The 19,457-nt window shown below is 47.8% G+C and overlaps 1 protein-coding gene across 1 annotated transcript in view; it reads left to right on the top strand.

Moving 5' to 3' along the window:
- Positions 1-19,457, top strand: part of APBB1IP (amyloid beta precursor protein binding family B member 1 interacting protein) — a 61,447-nt gene that overhangs the window by 12,694 nt on the left and 29,296 nt on the right. Inside the window, exon 2 of the mRNA XM_028749727.2 lies at positions 16,414-16,485. Within this exon, the coding sequence (XP_028605560.2) occupies positions 16,414-16,485 (72 nt within the window). The remainder of the gene's footprint in view (positions 1-16,413; positions 16,486-19,457) is intronic.

Raw genomic sequence — 19,457 nt, 5'->3', positions numbered from 1 at the left:
TGCAATTGTATGCTGCGCTGCTCTGAATTAGAATACCCTCCAGACTATAGACAACTGTTCCTTTAAGATAGTTGAATATGGCAAAATTTCAGTGCAGAAACTGCTGAATATTCTCTCCCATGCCTCTCTTATCAGTCACGCGCAGACCTCCTGAATCACAAGATTTAGGGGTTTTTTTGCTCAGTTAATCCCATGTAAAGCTAATTAATAATTTTGTTGTGCTGTTCCTGCTGGGGCAAAGCAGCTACAGCTGCAATATCAGGAGCTAACTGCATGTTATGTGTAAACTGGTATAATAGAGTAATCTGAAAAGAAAACAGCTTTGGTGCCAGTAATTTTGAGTGGATAAGCACTAAGGGGGAGTAGTTGTTAACCCTTTTTCTGTTCCCTTTTTCTCCTTTTCAATTTGCCAGCTGCTTTCCTTTAAAAAAAAAAAGGCTTTGGAGCTGCAAAACACATGACGTGTAGTTACCCCCTCAGCACAGGTGATATTTGCAAATGAATTGAATAGTTTTGCTAATTTATTGGTGCTTAAATAACAGTTAAGGAAGAAAAATCAATATTCGATAATGAGGTTTCCTGTATATCTGTTATGGAGCATTATCAATAATTGTGTACCCATTAAAAAGTTTCATAGTATTCATAAGTATTCTTATTAATGTGTGGGGAATATAGCCAAGGGTCATTTACTGCAAGGCCATTCAGATAGTCTTTGCTTTATGTTTATTGAACACAACGCAGGTGGCGCTGTGGGTTAAACCACAAAGCCTAGGAGTTGCCGATCAGAAGGTCAGCGGTTCGAATCCCCGCGACGGGGTGAGCTCCCATTGCTCTGTTCCTGCTCCTGCCAACCTAGCAGTTCGAAAGCATGTCAAAGTGCAAGTAGATAAATAGGTACTGCTCCGTCGGGAAGGTAAACGGCGTTTTTGTGCACTGCTCTGGTTCGCTAGAAGTGGCTTAGTCATGCTGGCCACATGACCCGGAAGCTGTACACCGGCTCCCTCAACCAATAAAGCGAGATGAGCGCCGCAACCCCAGAGTCTGCCACAACTGGACCTAATGGTCAGGGGTCCCTTTACCTTTACCTTTAAGTGTTTATAAGTTTGCAGCATTACTAAGCTAGATAACTGGATATCTTACACTTTATGTGGGTCTGTTCATCTTAAGTTGGCTAAGGTTTTCTTTTATGTCGCTTGCTATAATAAATTAAATGTGTGTAGGGGGAAATATGAGGTTGAGGCAGTTACTGCATGAGCAGCAGCTTCATCCATGTGCTTTGTTGTTCAAATAAATTCTTGCGACACATTTCAAATGCAATGTTGTACAAAGTTTCCTTTTGGATTCCCCCCCCCCCCTTTTACATGGAGACAAAGTCCATGTAGGGTGGAAGGAGAGGGGGGCGGCCCTTTTTTTCCTTCTCCTTAACACTTCATAACTATAGGTCATACCTTTGGCCGTGTCAATTAATTGTATTTGTAGTATAAAACTGTGTATCAATAATCATTCTCCTGCACTGTGAATCTGCCTATTAAAGGGAAAGAGCTCTGCGAGTGCAACTTTCTCCCTATTGAAGTGCAGAGTGTTTGGGGACCAGGACATTTGCAGGGAAACCAAAATGCTTGTTTACAAAGCTATGGTAGTACCAACCTTACTATATGCTTGTGAAACATGGACCACTTATAACCTCCAACTCCTCAAAAGATTCCATCAATTTTTTGGTGTCTCCGAAAATTTTTAGAAATCACTTGGGAAGACAGGCGAACTAATATCAGTGTACTGGAAGAAGCAAAAATCACCAGTGTCGAAGCAATGATTCTTCAACATCAACTTTGTTGGACTGGTCATGTTGTGCGGATGCCTGATGATTGTCTTCCAAAGCATCTACTCTATTCTGAACTTAAAAATGGAAAGTGTAATGCTGGTGGTCAACAAAAGAGGTTTAAAGACTGTCTCAAGGCAAGTCTAAAAAAAATAGTATAAATAATGACAACTGGGAAACACTGGCCTGCGAGCGCTCCGGTTGGAGAACAGCCTTTACCAAAGGTGCCATGGGCTTTGAAGACACTCGAACTCAGGACGCAAGGGAGAAAACGTGCTAAGAGGAAGGCACGCATGGCAAATCCACACCGTGATCAACTCCCACCCGGAAACCAATGTCCCCACTGTGGAAAGACTTGTGGATCCAGAATTGGCCTCCACAGTCACTTACGGACACATTGTTAAAACCATGTTTATGGAAGACAATCTTACCTGGCTATAAGTGATTGCCAAAGAAGAAGAAAAAGAAGGAATCTGCCTATTCTTAAGAATTTAAAGGCTCCTGGTTTTCCCCAATCCCAGTGTGCCACATCGGCAGGTGGGTGGTGCCCCATCGCCTATCAATCACCTGATATTACTATGGCACCAGAGGACCAGTTTTTCCTTTGAACCATTGCAAGCTGTGGTGCATAGGGACAGCCTAGTCAAGTAAGGCTTGACGTTGCCACCTATCAGCTGATAGCAAGTGACTCCACGCCTGCTTCCTGCAGGGATCCACTGTGTGACCAAGTTCCCCACAAGGCTTGAAGTGATAGGAGGTTTAGCCCATTGGAGTTTGCCATATCCCCACTTTGGGCAGGGGCCAGCTGTATTGTCCTTCCTGTTCCCCCGTTGTTCAGCCAATCCCAGCTCTGTGTCAGTCAGCTGATTAGCAGGACAGGAAGCTTCCCTTGCCACTGCACAATTTGGAGCACACTTCAAGGTTGACACCTGTGTACTGACAGGCCATGTCCCTAGCTGCCCCAATCCTAATATCACATATGACATCAGGGTGTGGGGCAGGCAGGGAAATGACCTCATGGACTATATAGGACCCATGCTGGACCTATTTAGGCTAGCAGGCCAGTTATTCCCCGTCCTTATGGGATAAAAGTTAATGTGGAAAAGAGTTGTCTTTTCTGCCTCCATTAGAAGCATCTTCCTTGATGTGGCTACTTTTTTCATACCCTTTTGTTTAAATAAAAGCATTCTGATATGGACTGTTCCTGCACCACCTCTATTCATTTTGAAAAAGTATTCCCTCCTCTGTTTTTTTCAGGCTTTCTGTCAAAATTTAAAATGACCTTTAGTCTTTCCTGTTACGAATTGTTCAAAGATTTAAGCCTGTTTACTCATTAACAGTCAGAAACTTGAGTCACCGAGATACTTAGTAGAGAACCACTTCCTTTTTTTAAAGACACTTCTGTACTGTGGCGCATTAGTGAAATAATGTGTCGGCTTCAGCTGTAGCAGCAGTTGCGACTGTTACTGGTCTGATATAGCTTGATTGCATTATATCAGGCATTGGTAACTTCAAGAATGGATTACAGTACTGCATTGCATTCTATGTGGGGCTTCCCTCGCGGTTGAGCCGGAAAACTGTAGCTAGTGCAGAAAGCTGCAGCACAATTGCTGACAAGAGTCAGATTCTGTCAACATATTCCACCTCTGCTCAGAGATCTGAACTGGGTGCTGACCTGTTACGGGTCCAGGTTCAAAGTGTTGTTATTGGTATATAAAAACCTCAACAGCTTGAGACCAGTTTACTTGAAGGATCACCTTTGACCCAGATGTGCCTACTTGACCACTTTTGTCAAGTCTACCCAGACATGCAATTTTATTATGCATACTTGTTTTCAAATTACTTTAATATTAGTGGCATTACTAATGTTTTTGATAATTGTCTCTTTCTGTGTGTGTGTATATTCTTTTTTTAAAATGTTGATTTTATCTGTAATTTCATAACTATTCACACTATTTTATGTAAACTGCTTTAAAGATGTTCCATTTTAGAATTAAACAGTCTACAAATTCTGTTAAATAAATAGATGGGTTTTTGTTTTTAATAGAACACAGTGTGGTTCTGTGGTCAGGTTTCAACTATCACTCTTGAAATTGCCACTCCCAGTGCTGCTCATTGGGTATTACCTCACCTCAGATTTTGAAATATTTTTCTAGCTCTGTCAACAATCCAGAATTCTTCCTGGCAGTAATGTTCAGAAAGAAGAAAAACCCTCCTTCCTGTATGTGTGAAATTCTGCACCCCTTTTCTTGAAATGACTCCCACTTCCAGTTCTTTGAACAGAATTTGGAGCCTGGACAGAGCAAGTCTGTTCTTACTATTCAGCAGTGACTAGCCTCCCAGCTAACAGCAACTTCCATCCATCAGCCCCAGTGAGCATGGCCAACGATGAGGGATGGTGGGAGCTATTCAACAATGCCTGGATGGGCACACGTTTCCCCATCTGTACTGTGGTAGAATCAACACTGTTGGAGGGTGAAAGATTTCAAAATAGAATGCAACCAGCTCGAATGAAGGAAAATGTGGCATATGCCTATTCATTGTCAACAGCACCTCAACATGAGACAAAAACAGCCCCCCCCCCCCACTACCACTGCACCCATCTACAATGCAGATTGGGTGTGTAATAGACCATGGCATCACACAAATTGGGTGGCTCTCTGTTGAGAAACAGATTTGCATTCATGCTAATGTAGCCATTGTAATGGCAGACAAGAGTACTTCAGTAATACTACTAAGGGCTCATTCAGGGAGACCTCATGTTGAGGATCAAGAGCAGCTTCAGCACTTACTGATCTCCCACAGGGTAAATATTCAGGATGCTTCAGTCCATAATGGTTGCTGATGATCACCATTGTTAATAAAGACTGCAGCAGGACTAGCTGCTTGGCTCTCTCCATACTAATAGCATGGCTTCTCTGGGGACAAGGTACTTTTCTGTTCTCTTTGTTGTGTGCCGTGGTGCCAGATCAGAAGGACTCGGAGCTGTTGCCTAGAAGAACCTTTGCTTTCTTGCATCTTGTCTCCCATCAAGCAGATTAAAAAGGAAACTGTACTGTACCATGTTCCCTCCCTGCCCCGACCTGCTGCTGCTTCACAGCTCCAGTTCGCCAGATTTATCTAACTCCTTCAGTGGAACAGGGGCATAAGCCACAACGTTAGTCTTGTAAAACCAATATCAAATTCAAGGCATTGTTACATGTTATTAATAAACAAGATCTAGGAAAGCGGGCAACATGCCACATTATCAAATTCCCCTATTACAAATATACTTCGAAGCTCATGTTGCCATTTAATATAAATAACATTCCCCAAATATCTATAAAACCAACCTGCCTGAAGGGCATGCTTTTATTTGATGTCATGCTAATCAGTTTTGGTGTGCCAGAAATTACAGTTGCTGATGGTCCATCTGTTTTGTATTTATCTTATGTGATAAGTGGTGTTTATTTGATAAGAATCAATGCGATGAATGTTTATGAAATGAAACAATTTTTTTGTCTCACTAAATCATAAAATCAATTGTTTTTGTCTCACTAAATCACACCCACGAGTGCCATAAAGTATATCCTGGCATAAATTTAACAATGAATACCTTGAAGTGGTGTTAGAAAGTGGAGACGCGTTTTTCACGCTAGCTTTCAGATGTATAGTACTGCACTTTCTGTACTTCAGTAATCCTGCTAATTATTCATAGTGATTTAACAAACCTTTAGGTTAAGTATGCTATGGTGTGATTATCTGGAAATGCTCCCGCATTGTTTAAAACTCATTTCAGTTTAAAACAGCCTTCATCAACCTGGATTCCAGCCTTCCAAGTTGGCAAAGGCTGGTTTGGAACATGGTTGGTTCCTGTCCTATCGCATGAGATTGAGCCAAGCACCATGCTCCAAATTCTGGAGGAATTTTTAAAAATATTGGTGATCTATATGTACAAGAAGCAAATTCTGTATGTGTGCCATGCTGTGGAGTGCTGTGGTCATTTGGAGAAGAAGAAGAATGTTAGTTCTATCAGTTCTATCAGTTCCTCAGCACTTTGCTACCATTAGTACCTTAGCATGTATGACTGCATCTGCAGTGGTATACCTTGGTTCTCAAACGCCTTGGTACTCAAACAACATGAAACCCAAACACTGCAAACCCAGAAGTAAGTGTTCTGTTTTGCAAACTCTTCTTGGAAGTCAAACGTGCTCCGTTTTGAGTGTTATGCTTCTGATTTGAGTGCCACTCTTCCATTTTGAGTACCACACTTCTGTGCTGAGGTCTGTCTGCTTTTGCTATTGATTTTGAGATCTGTTTTTGTTTTTTGTGACTGTGTGGAACCCAGTTCAGCTACTGATTGATTGATTGATTGATTGATTGATTGTGTGACTGCACATTATTTATTGATTTCATTTTATGGATCAGTGGTCTTGTTAGATCATATAAGTCATGTTAAATTGTTGTTTTAGGGGATTTAAAAAGTATGGAACAGATTAATCCATTTTGCATAACTTTCTATGGGAAAGCACGCCTTGGTTTTGGAACGCTTTGGTTTTGGAACAGACTTCCAGAACGGATTAAGTTTGAGAACCAAGGTACCACTGTATGTCTTTTTTTTCTCCTTCTTTTTTTTTTTGTAAACACCTTTCCAGGCAGAGGCAAAAGTGTGGGATGTAGTAGTTCAGAGGTAGGACTGTCTCCTCTAGTGTGGATTTGGAGAATGGGAAAATTCTATTAAAGAAACCAAGGCCAAGCCTAATATGTGCATTAAAGAATATGATTATTATAGCATGTTTCCACCAGTTACTGCATTGGGCCATTTTATTGGCTTATAGGAATCAAGCACCAGTGCTCAGAGTCTGTCCATTCTCTTGCATGGCTATAGTACTTGACCCAATTTCTGGTACACTGTCCAGTGCATCATATTCCTGGTAATTTGGGGGATTTCGGTGAAACGTGACTGATTCTGACAGGCAACGGGCAGCCTAGCTGGCAAGAGGAGGATGCCGTTTTAGCCGCAGTGGTGCAAAACTTCAGTTATGCTGCTAAATTTAAGCAGCCTTTTAGAACGGAGCTGCCCAACTGATAACCTCATATTTATCTCATAAATATTAAACAGCTTGAACTGCACATTAGTCAGCTCTGCCTAGCGGGGCCTTGGTGGCTCTTTCTCTCCCTACCAATTACCGTATCAGCGCAGATCATTGGCCTGTTCCTTCGCCTACTGCTCATTTATGATAATCGGAGGCATGTGGGGGCATGTGGGGGCTGTGCTGCAAAAACATTCTTGTTACAGGGGCAATAGTCATAAACTCATGGCTGAGGTTGTTTCTATCCAGGAGAGAACGGGGTGATTCTGCTCCCTATTAATCAGAGACTGGTTAATTTTTCTTCACAATTGGCAATGCGTTAAAAAGCTGTTGGCTAGGAGAAGCTAATTAGAATCCTCAATTGCAGAGTGTTGAATAAATAGCTACCATTCATCAAGTCGGGGTGTTTTTTCCTTGCAGCATGGAATTATTCTGAGCCCCATCCTGATCCATGTTTATTTTGAAGTCCATTTGATTTCAAAAGGGACTTCTTTGGGATTCAAGCCTGAACTTGTTTTCCTGGATACTTTTTGAATTCTTTTTAAATAAACCAACTCAGCCACACTTCTGAAATGTGTGTGTGGTTAATGATGAATAAGAACGGGTAATAAAACTACAGTCAAACCTCGGGTGTCAAACGTAATCCGTTCCAGAAGCCCGTTCAGCTTCCAAAACTTTGGACAACTGAATCATGGCTTCCGATTGGTTGCAAGAGCTTCCTGCACTCAGCAGAAGCAGCATCAGACGTTCGGCTTCTGAAAAAACATTAAACTGGAGCATTTACTTCCAGGTTTTCAGCCTTCGGGAGCCAAGGTTTGACTGTATTTGCTATGAATTTTGCATGCCGACATTAACTTCCTCTTTTTCTTTTCATTTTACAAAGTCTTCAGTGGGGAGGGGTGTGTGTGAAATAATGAGAGTTGACTGTCATTTGATCACATGTATCATGCATGGCCAGATACACCAGGAAGCCAAGTCTGTAACTGCCGCTAGATTACAAAGCGGCATGGTAGGTGCTGGAATGAGTCAGGAGCAAAACACCTGCAATTCTGTCCCCAGAATTGTGCATTTGCTTGTTCACAGTCTGACCTTGTGTAAAGTGTGAACCAGGCCACTTTTGCACCTTATTTACGAAGAAAGTGAGAGTGCTTTTTTGCTACAGAAATACACACACACACACACACACACACACACACACACACACACACAGTGGTACCTCGGGTTACATACACTTCAGGTTACAGACTCCACTAACCCAGAAATAGTGCTTCAGGTTAAGAACTTTGCTTCAGGGTGAGAACAGAAATCGTGCTCCAGCGGCGCAGCAGCAGCAGGAGGCCCCATTAGCTAAAGTGGTGCCTCAAGTTAAGAACAGTTTCAGGTTAAGAACGGACCTCCGGAACGAATCAAGTACTTAACCCGAGGTACCACTGTGTATGTGTGTGTGTGTGTGTGTGTGTGTGTGTGTGGCTAAGATTTCTTTGAGTGATAGCCCTAAGAGAAATGGGAATTAGTTTGGAATTGGCTAAATTTTATTGGGGGAGGGGAATCAGGAATGGGTTCAGCCATTTGCCTGCTACAGAGTTTCCACCCGGCAGTATATTGAGTCATTCTCACATGTAACAGTAACAAGGTTATGACTTATGCAATCTTCCCCGTCACAATCATGTGTCTGGTGTGTGCTTTCTTCGGTGCTTTAGTATTCTGCAGCCTTTGCTGTATTCCTTGCCTGCTAGGAGATAATTTTGCTCATTTGTTACTGTTTTGAGCAAGGCATGCTGGCTGGAAAGGGTACGCTCCACAAAGCAGGCGGCAAGCTGACTTTTATTTCTTTGACAGAATAGTGTAAGCATCAGAGGTGAATTGAAAAAATTGAATATTCTGTGGAAATTTCTCCATACACTGTTTGGGTGGTGGTCTCCAATGAATCAAACTTCTTCAATGGCCAGTGAAGTCATGTTGGATCTAAAGGAGAGGGCTACATGCTTTACTGAACTCTGACGCTGGGGTGCCTTCAGATTGTCAGCATTTTGCCGGAGGGATTCAAGCGTACTGGGAAATTTAGGTTGGTGCAATTAGAATTGACTTAAGTGATCTGTTGGACAGTGTTCTCAAAGCTACAAACATGAGTCTGACCAAACTGTGGGAGGCAGTGGAAGACAGGAGTGCCTGGCATGCTCTGGTCCATAGGGTCACGAAAAGTGGGACACGACTAAACGACTAAACAACAAACAACAACAAGTGATCTGTTGCCTTCGTGCAACAAATCCACTTTAAAAAATAAATGGGCTTTTTGCTGTTAGGAAAATGACTAAGAAATACACTGAAAGGCGTGGAATGAATGAATGATTTAAAGGGGAAAGGAACTATTTGTGGGATTGAGTGTAAGTACGTTTGAACACTTTTAAGGATTGTATGAAATGTATGTTTGTATGCTTGTATATGTGTATTAATGATGAGCTATTTTAACAATAAAAACTTATTATTTAAAAAAAAATATGAATGATTTAAAGGAAGATATATAAACACCCCACATGCTAATTAGGATGAGCGCTCATTGATTTATAACCTTTCTATAAACAAATCAGAACAAATGTTCAATAAAGACTAAATAAAATCTAGGTTTGATGTAAGCTTTGTGTGAACAAATCAGGATGACTGCTGAGTAAAGTGGGATATTATTTCTTTGGAGTAGGAAAATGACACTGCAAGAGCAGTATAGGTGATCAGTGACCAGCCTTAGAGGGGGGCTATATCTGAGAACAACTAGTCTTATCAAAATGCTTCGAAAATGAAATGGTTTATGTCAGGGGTTCAGGAGCAGAGGCAAGGGCAAGGGAGGAAACAGAGAGCGAAGGGGAGGAGGCAGAAGAAAGGATGAGCGATGACGACGACCCGAGATCTCCGAGTCTTTCCAGTGAGTCGGAGGATTCACAGAAAGGAGCACCAATGGCCAAGGCAAGGGGGGAGTTTAGGGGGGCACCCCAGGAAGATAGAGCCAGAGGGGACTCAGAGGAGAGCAGTTGGAGATCGGGACCAGCGTCACCGCCAGAGAACAGGGAAGAGGAAAGGAGCCAGGGGGCAAGCGCTGGCAGCTCACAGCAGGAGGGAGGGCACGAGTCAGGGGTGGCCACACCTCCATCTGGGAGCGAAGAGACGGTTAGACGGAAGGTGGAAGGTTGGGCGCGCGCGCCAAGTTCAAATGCACAGGAAGGAGGCGCAGTAGGCAGCCCGGAAAGAGAGCCGGGTCCTAAAGCCCGGCGCAAGGAGACAGGAGAGTCCGGGGGGTCAGCGTCAGAAGAATCCCGGAAGGAAGAGACCCAGGGGGGCAGAGGGACCCAGAGAAGAACAGTCAGGCGGAAAAGGTGGAGCAGGGCTAGGATATTAAGTTGGTGTACAAGGGGCGGAGATTCAGACGGAGCTTCGCCGATCTAGCTACTAGACGTAGGGTTGCACGCAGCAGCTTGAGAATGGAAACTGTAACTCAATAAAGACTTTTACTTAATGACCGTTGGCTAGCGTGATCCTCTGTGAGCTAGGATCTTGAAGCAACCCTGACAGTAAGCTCCGTCTCTCCGCAATTGTGGGCATATACAGCCTCGAGGAGAGGAGAGAAGCAGGTGCCTACTAGCGAGCTCACGAACGGCAGCCGACATGACGGCTGAACAGCAAATAGCGGAACTCAGAGAAGCAGTGTCACAGCTGAATGCCGAGGCTCTCGCATCCAGGAAGAGAGAGGAGGACACAGCTGCCGCCTACAGGGATCTCCAGGTCAGGTTGGAAGTGCTTACGAAGCAAGGGCAACAGACACCAAAACCAGAGGGGATTGGTTTGGGGAGACGCACAGGCGGTCTGGTCTCTCACTTCGATGGGAACCTGCAACAGTACCCCAATTTTAGAGCAGACGTGCTGTGTGCACTGCAACTGCTGAATAAGGATTTTAGAGATGAGCAGGAGAAAGTGGGATTCATCATGTCCTATTTGCATGGGGATGCCAGGGCATGGCTGCGCAATTTGTGGAGGGATAACGATCCGGCGCTCCAAAATGCGAATGCCTTTATTAAAGCGATGGATGGGTGTTTTTTATCAAGCATTGACGTGGATCTTGCTCGGCAACAGATTCATGGACTGAAGCAGGGAAAGGCCAGCGTACGGCAGTACCATGCCCGCTTTTTCGCCTTGGCCAGTGCCCTAGAATGGGACAGAGATGCGACTCCTGTAAGAGACCTGTTCTGGGAGGGACTAAACAGCTCTGTAAAAGATGAGATTGCAAGGGGGGAGAGACCCCGGACCACCCAGGAGGTCGTGCAGAGGGCGCTGGCAGTGGGGGTACGGCTGGAAGGACGTCCGTGGAGCAGGGACGAAGGGCGTGGAGGGCGCGAACCAGCCAGGGGCTCCTCTTTCTTTCCCAGAGAAGCAGCACGTACGCAATCCACGCCTCCGCCAGGAGGAGGAGCTGAACCGATGGAGGTTGGAGGTGCCAGGGCTCAGTCAGCAACCAGAGCCCTAGCACCAGCAGCAGTGAAAGCGAAGCCTCCTAGAGGGAACAGGAAGTGTTACGTCTGTGAGGAGCAAGGGCACATGGCGAAAGAGTGTCCCCAGAGGCTCCACAAGCTCACTGCAGCCTCAGCAATGGCGACTGCAGCAACGCAGCAAGGAGAACCACAGCAGGGAAACGACGCTGTCTGGCTGGAGGGAGAGGCACTGGGTCCCAGCCAGACGTATTAATGATGCAGTCCCCAGAGATTTTACAGCCCGTGAACCCCCTCCCGCCCAAACCAGTGGTGAGGCTTACCGCGTCGCTCCAGCTGCCCAATGGCATCACCATGGACGTGCCAATCACCATTGACTCAGGCAGCAATGCGGACTTTATGGGGCAGGACTTTGTCAACCAGCATGCTATACAGTTGCTGCCGGCCACACTGCCCCTGCAGGTGGTCACGGTGGATGGCAGGGAGCTGCTAGGGGGGCAAGTGGTGCAGCAGACGCCACCGATGGTGATGCGACTTGGGAATCACCAAGAAGTCATCAGCTTCAACGTCACTCAATTGTCGGACACGCCCATTGTGTTGGGCATGAGTTGGCTGGACAAGCACAGCCCAACGCTGGCCTGGTACCAGAGGCAGCTGACCTTCGGCTCTTCCTTTTGTGCTGAACACTGCATCGTGCCCAGGCAGGAAGGAGAGGAAGAGGAGTCACAGCTACTGCTAGGCACGCTGCAAGCGATTCCCCACAAGTACGCAGAATTTTTGGAAGTTTTCTGCGAGAAGGAGGCAGACAGGCTACCCCCTCACAGGCCATATGACTGCAAGATTGACCTGCTGCCAGGGGCGGCGCTGCCTAAGGGGAGACTGTATTCCATGTCAGAGGACGAGCTGCAAGAACTCAAGGAGTTCATAGATCATAATTTGGAGCGCGGTTTCATCCGAGAGTCCAAGGCGGCGGGAGGCAGCCCGGTGTTCTTCGTTAAGAAGCGGGATACGCCCCAAAAGAGGCTCGTAGTGGATTACAGGATCTTGAACAGTGTGACTAAGCCGTCGGACTTCCCCATGCCCCGAATTGACGACCTCCTCGCCAAGGTGCGGAAGGGCAGAGTGTTCACCAAATTGGACCTGCGAGGGGCGTACAACCTCATTCGCATGCGGGAGGGAGACGAGTGGAAAACAGCCATGTTCACGCCACTGGGGACCTACGAATATAGAGTTATGCCTTTTGGATTGCAAAATGGCTCCCACGTTTTTCAAGCATTCATGCATCACGTGTTGGCGGGACTTCTCTACAAGACGTGCGTCTGTTTCTTAGATGACATTCTGATCTTTTCGGAGTCACAACAGGAGCATGACCAACACGTCAAGGAAGTGCTGAACAGGCTGAAGCACCATAGGCTCTACGCCAAGCTGGAGAAGTGCCAATTTGACGTGACGGAGGTGGATTTTCTGGGCTACAAGCTGTCTGACAAGGGGCTCGCCATGGACAGCGCCAAGGTGCGAGCGGTGTTGGATTGGAAGAGCCCGCGCAACCGGAAGGAGGTCCAACGGTTTGTCGGCTTTGCGAACTTCTATCGCAAGTTTATCAAGGGCTTTGCTATGCAGACGGCGGCCATCACTGACACGCTTAGCTCCAAGAAAAAGAAGTTCATTTGGACAGAGCAGGCGGAACAGTCCTTTCAGGCACTCAAGCGTCTCTTCGCGTCGGAAGAGCAGCTGCTTCATGTCAACCCCAGCAAGCCGATGAGGGTGGAGACTGACGCCTCGGACAGAGCTGTGGGGGCGGTCCTGCTGCAGAAAGACCCGCAGGGGGTGTGGCGACCGGGAGCGTTTTACTCCAGGAAGCTCAGCAAGTCCGAGCAGAACTACACCATATGGGACAGGGAGTTGCTGGCCATTCATGCAGCGTTCAAAGCGTGGAGGCACTTTCTGATCGGCGCCAAGCACACGGTGCAGGTTTGCACGGACCACAAGAACCTAGAGCACTGGTGCACGGCACAGTTCCTGAACCAAAGGCAGATACGTTGGGCTGAGTTCTTTGCGAACTTCGACTTCCGAATAGAGTATGTCCCGGGGGACACCAACATCATGGCGGACGCTCTCTCTCGCAAGCCACAGTATCTGGAGGACGCAACGCCAGCGGCCGCCATGCACATCTTTGCACCAACAGTGTGGGCGTGCGCCGCGGCAACCGTGGATCTGGAGGCGGTGCGACGAGCGTTGCAGGGGGACTCCTTCGCGCAAGCAAAGATCTCAGAGGTGCAAAGGGGCAAGGCAGCGGCCGAAGGTTTCCAGCTAAGAGATGGATTGCTCATCCGTAAAGGGGCCATCTACGTGCCGGGAGACGAACTTCGCGCCAAGGTGCTGCAGCAGCTGCACGACGCGCCCACTGCAGGGCACTTCGGCAAGGAGAAGACGGTGGAATTAGTAGCCAGGGATTTCTGGTGGCCTGGAATGAGAGGGGAGGTCGCGGACTACGTGGCGAGGTGTGACACCTGCCAGAGGGCGAAGCCAGTGCTTAGACCGCCGGCCGGACTGTTGGAACCGCTGCAAACTCCGGCAGAACCTTGGGAGAGAGTGGCCCTGGACTTTGTCACGGATCTGCCCAGCTCGAGGGGCAAGACGGCAGTGCTGGTGGTGGTGGACTTGTTCTCCAAGATGGCACATTTCATTCCGTGTGCGAAGGTGGCCACGGCGGAACAAACCGCCAAACTGTTCATAGACCACGTGTTCAAGGTTCACGGTCTGCCACGGTCTATTCTGTCCGACCGGGGGCGGCAGTTCATCTCAAATTTCTGGCAGAGGCTGATGGGCTTCCTGAACGTCAAGATCAACCTGGCGTCGGCGAGACACCCGCAGACCAACGGGCAAGCGGAGCGGGTCAATGCCATCATGCAGCAGTACTTGAGGTGTTATGCAAATCAACAGCCTGCGACGTGGGTGGATTACCTGCCGCTCGCCGAGTTCGCTTACAACAACACGAAGCACGTGTCCACGGGGGTCACACCGTTCTTCGCCAACAACGGGAGGCACCCCAGAACCTTCCCGGGACTGGAAAGGCTGGGGGAGGGGGAGCCGCAGACGGCAGATGCGTTCGCGTCGGAACTGCAAGAAGTCCACGATCAGCTGAGGCGCCACCTGGAGCTGGCCAAGCACGCATACAAGGTACAAGCGGACAAACGCAGAAGGGTTGGCGAAGAGCTCCACGTGGGAGACTGGGTCTGGTTAGCAGCCCACGCAGTGCCGGCCAGGTCGTTGGCCAAGAAGAAACTAGGGCATAAGCAACTGGGGCCCTATCAAGTCGAAGAGCAGGTCAACCCGGTGGCCTTCAGGCTGGCGCTTCCGGAGGGTTCCAGAATGCATCCGGTATTCCACAGATCGGTGCTCACTCCCTACAAGGCACCGCACAGGTTTCAGGAACCCGGAACGGCGCCGAGTCAGGTCAGAGACAGAACAGGGCACGCAGGAGTGGCACAGAAGGAGCGCATCAACGAAGTCACAGAAATTTTGGACTCCAGATGGGGGGAAGAAGGGGTAGAGTACTTTCTCGCCAAGGAGGGCACCCCGGCCAGTGCGAACAGTTGGGTGCCGGACTACGCCTTGGACGAACCTCTGCTCAAAGACGAGTTTCATGCCCTCTTCCCACATAGACCGATGCCAGCAGACTTTTTCGACGACTGGCTTTTCACGCCCACGCTTTCGGCCAGCACGTTCCGGGGGTTCGACTCGGACGAGGACCCGATACGAGACGTCCGTTCCCCGGAGGGGTCGCCCTCGGGATCTGCCTCCGAACCCTCGTATTGGTGGGACGACAAACCAGAGGAACAGTGGCGCAGGAAGTGGCAAGAAGGTCCAGGACGAGCAACGCCGCCTGGAGGAAGCGAGGGAGAGACGGACATGGACATTTTCGGGGACGACCCAGGTTTCGAGCACGGCGGCACAGAGATGGAAGCAGAGGTGACCGTCGTCGACGAGAGCAGGGAGGAAGAACCGGAAGACTTCGGAGGGAGGCCCGCTACGGGAAGCGAACGGTACCCGACATTCGTCCCCTTGACGCAGCAGCACCCAGCTCCAGCACCGGAAGGAGGGGAAGGGGGAGTGGGGGGCTTCGAGGGGGGGATGGATGTCAGGGGTTCAGGAGCAGAGGCAAGGGCAAGGGAGGAAACAGAGAGCGAAGGGGAGGAGGCAGAAGAAAGGATGAGCAATGACGACGACCCGAGATCTCCGAGTCTTTCCAGTGAGTCGGAGGATTCACAGAAAGGAGCACCAATGGCCAAGGCAAGGGGGGAGTTTAGGGGGGCACCCCAGGAAGATAGAGCCAGAGGGGACTCAGAGGAGAGCAGTTGGAGATCGGGACCAGCGTCACCGCCAGAGAACAGGGAAGAGGAAAGGAGCCAGGGGGCAAGCGCTGGCAGCTCACAGCAGGAGGGAGGGCACGAGTCAGGGGTGGCCACACCTCCATCTGGGAGCGAAGAGACGGTTAGACGGAAGGTGGAAGGTTGGGCGCGCGCGCCAAGTTCAAATGCACAGGAAGGAGGCGCAGTAGGCAGCCCGGAAAGAGAGCCGGGTCCTAAAGCCCGGCGCAAGGAGACAGGAGAGTCCGGGGGGTCAGCGTCAGAAGAATCCCGGAAGGAAGAGACCCAGGGGGGCAGAGGGACCCAGAGAAGAACAGTCAGGCGGAAAAGGTGGAGCAGGGCTAGGATATTAAGTTGGTGTACAAGGGGCGGAGATTCAGACGGAGCTTCGCCGATCTAGCTACTAGACGTAGGGTTGCACGCAGCAGCTTGAGAATGGAAACTGTAACTCAATAAAGACTTTTACTTAATGACCGTTGGCTAGCGTGATCCTCTGTGAGCTAGGATCTTGAAGCAACCCTGACAGTTTATTTCAGTAATAATAATAGGAGAAAAGCTACAATTAGTAGTAAAAGAATGAAACTTGAGGGCATCCCTTTTATGTTGCAGAAAAGTTTGTGACGTTTTTGGTAGGCACTGAGGCTCACTGCTCTCACCCTTGCCTGATTTTTGTTTTTCAGATGGAGGAAACATGTGAAGATATAGATCAGATGTTCAGCGATTTATTGGGGGAAATGGATTTGCTGACACAGGTAAGCTATGCTTTCTTAGCTGATTTGGAGGACTGGTAAAAGAAAGTAAAAAAGAAGGAATAAAGAATCCTTCTTCCTGTCTCCATTCATCATTGTTCTTTCTTACTAAATATAATTATTTCAACATACCGAGATTGATTCCTCATCTGCTGCCCCCACGTTGCCCATGAAATAACCAGTACGAGAGGCTTTTTGCAGCTGAAGCAAAACATCACAATGCCTTTTGTGCTAGACCAGCACACCTATCCACATTTTTTAAAAGAAAGGACACTACAGTCATACCTTGTAAGTCAAACAGCTTAGTTCCCGAATGTTTTGGCTCCTGAACTTCGCAAACCCGGAAGTGACTGTTCCGGTTTGTGAACTATTTTTGGAAGCCGAACATCCGACGGGGCTTCCGCGGCTTACAATTGGCTGCAGGAGCTTCCTGAAGCCAAGCAGAAGCCATGCTTTGGTTTTTGAACGTCTTGAAAGTCAATTGGACTTCTGGAACGGATTCTGTTTGACTTCAAAGGTACGACTGTATAACTATCCCTGCATGCATTATGTGGGAATGGGGGGTGGTAGCAGAAACAGCTTACTATGTCGTTGGAGCACATATTGGCTCACTAAATTCTGCTTTCCCTCTTGTGGGGGGTGGGGAGACCCTGTATACAGGGGACCTTGTGTCTTTCATTTTCAGCCATTTGTCTGTTAAACCCTTCTCCTGCCCCTCCGCCAAGCTACTTTCCTTCCTGTAAAGTAAAGGTAAAGGTACCCCTGCCCGTACGGGCCAGTCTTGCCAGACTCTAGGGTTGTGCGCCCATCTCACTCAAGAGGCCGGGGGCCAGCGCTGTCCGGAGACACTTCCGGGTCACGTGGCCAGCATGACATCGCTGCTCTGGCGAGCCAGAGCCGCACACGGAAACGCCGTTTACCTTCCCGCTTGTAAGCGGTCCCTAGTTATCTACTTGCACACGGGGGTGCTTTCGAACTGCTAGGTTGGCAGGCGCTGGGACCGAACAACGGGAGCGCACCCCGCCGCGGGGATTCGAACCGCCGACCTTTCGATCGGCAAGCCCTAGGCGCTGAGGCTTTTACCCACAGCGCCACCCGCGTCCCGAGTTCCTTCCTGTAGGGGAGTTTAATTCCCTCCCTGGCCCACCTCTTCTGCTTCTGATTGCTGAGTCCTGCGGCTGCTTTTCCTTTAGAAAAAGAAACCTCTGGGAAATGGGTCGCATATATCCTTTGTAATGTCAAGTTGGCCTTTAGACTTCAGCGGAATGCTGGCAACGTAGCAAAATAAGACTCTCTGGCACAAATTACATAAATTTTGAAAGTGTAACTTGAAGCACTTAACCTGCCACTTCGGTTTTTATATATGAGTCCCTCGGCATAAAGCTTTATTTCTGATTTTTCTTTTTATGGTGTTCAGATAGGTTCCGTCAGTTGTATTTTACTCTGTAGATTAGGAATTCTGCTGGAAGGAGCTTGCAAACCAATAAAATAAAATAAAATATTGTTCGTATCACCCCGACCTCCACAGCAGTGCAAAATTCCAGGGCTCCAGGCTCCTACCCAAGGTTCATGTTTCCTTTGGAAATGAGGCACAGGGGAGACTGTGGTGTCTTTATGGCATAGGGTTTATGGACACAGATATACGGTATATAACCTGAGCCTGCCATGGAGGGGTTCAGAGCATTTCCACTCCAAAAGGGCCTTGATTCTCCCATAGGCACACTCCTGGATTCGAGAGAGAAAATCAAACATGCTCCAAAATGTAGCTCTGATCCCCCCTCGCCAGCTTGCTGATCTTTTCCAGACTACAACATCACTGCAAAAACTCCATCCTAAACTTTCCTTTCGTCTTTCAAACTAACTGTCCTTTGGGGGGGGGCGGCACTGAGCCACTTCCATTTTCCCAGCTAATGACTCATCCTGACTTGTATTTTAACATGCAACAATAAATATCTAGCACCCCAGAATTAGAAGGGGAGTCCAGGCACCCCACGGACTTGTAACATTATGATTTAATGGCAGAGTGTTGGCTATCAGAACAGTAACCCCAATTCACTACAGTGGTACCTCGGGTTACAGACGCTTCAGGTTACAGACTCCGCTAACCCAGAAATAGTACCTCGGGTTAAGAACTTTGCTTCAGGGTGAGAACAGAAATCGTGTGGCACGGCAGCAGCAGGAGGCCCCATTAGCTAAAGTGGTGCTTCAAGTTAAGAACAGTTTCAGGTTAAGAACGGACCTCTGGAACGAATTAAGTACGTAACCAGAGGTACCACTGTATTAAGTTTCTGGCTTCTTAATAATGGATTAGGTGTACAGTGGTGCCTCGCAAGACGAAATTAATTCGTTCCGCAAGTTTTGTCGTCTTGCGATTTTTTTCGTCTTGCGAAGCATGGTGTCGGGAAAGTTTTGGAAAAGCTTCAAAAACCACCAAAGTCTTTAAAAAACCTCAAAAAAGGCTACCACACCGCGTTCTATGAGTTGCTCCTCGAAGTCAAGTCGCAACTGTATTAACGGTTTTAAGAAAAAGGAAACAAACTTGCAAGACGTTTCCGTCTTGTGAAGCAAGCCCATAGGGAAAATCGTCTTGCGAAGCAGCTCAAAAAACAAAAAACCCTTTCGTCTAGCGAGTTTTTTGTCTTGCGAGGCATTCGTCTTGTGAGGTACCACTGTAAATGAGAAAATAGAATAGCTTGAAAACTAATAAATAACCTTTTCTATGTAGATATTGACACTGAGTCTGCTTTGTGATAGTGGCCACCATCACTGTTTCCCCAGTTTTGTCTCCCTACCTGCCCTCTAAGCTGCTATTTATCTTGCTGGGGAAACAAACAGCTCTTTTGTGGAACGTGGTTTAAATCAGAGAAACAGCACAGGGGAAAGGATTTTTTACACCCTGCAAGTGCCCTGGCAACTTAAGCTGTTGCTTTTAAAAAGATATATAAACATCAGGAGGTCCAATCATGGATCTTCCA

The sequence above is a fragment of the Podarcis muralis genome, chromosome 12 (genome assembly GCF_964188315.1).
Source record: "Podarcis muralis chromosome 12, rPodMur119.hap1.1, whole genome shotgun sequence".
NCBI classification, from domain to species: Eukaryota; Metazoa; Chordata; class Lepidosauria; order Squamata; family Lacertidae; genus Podarcis; species Podarcis muralis.
This window is presented reverse-complemented; position numbering and strand designations above follow the sequence as displayed.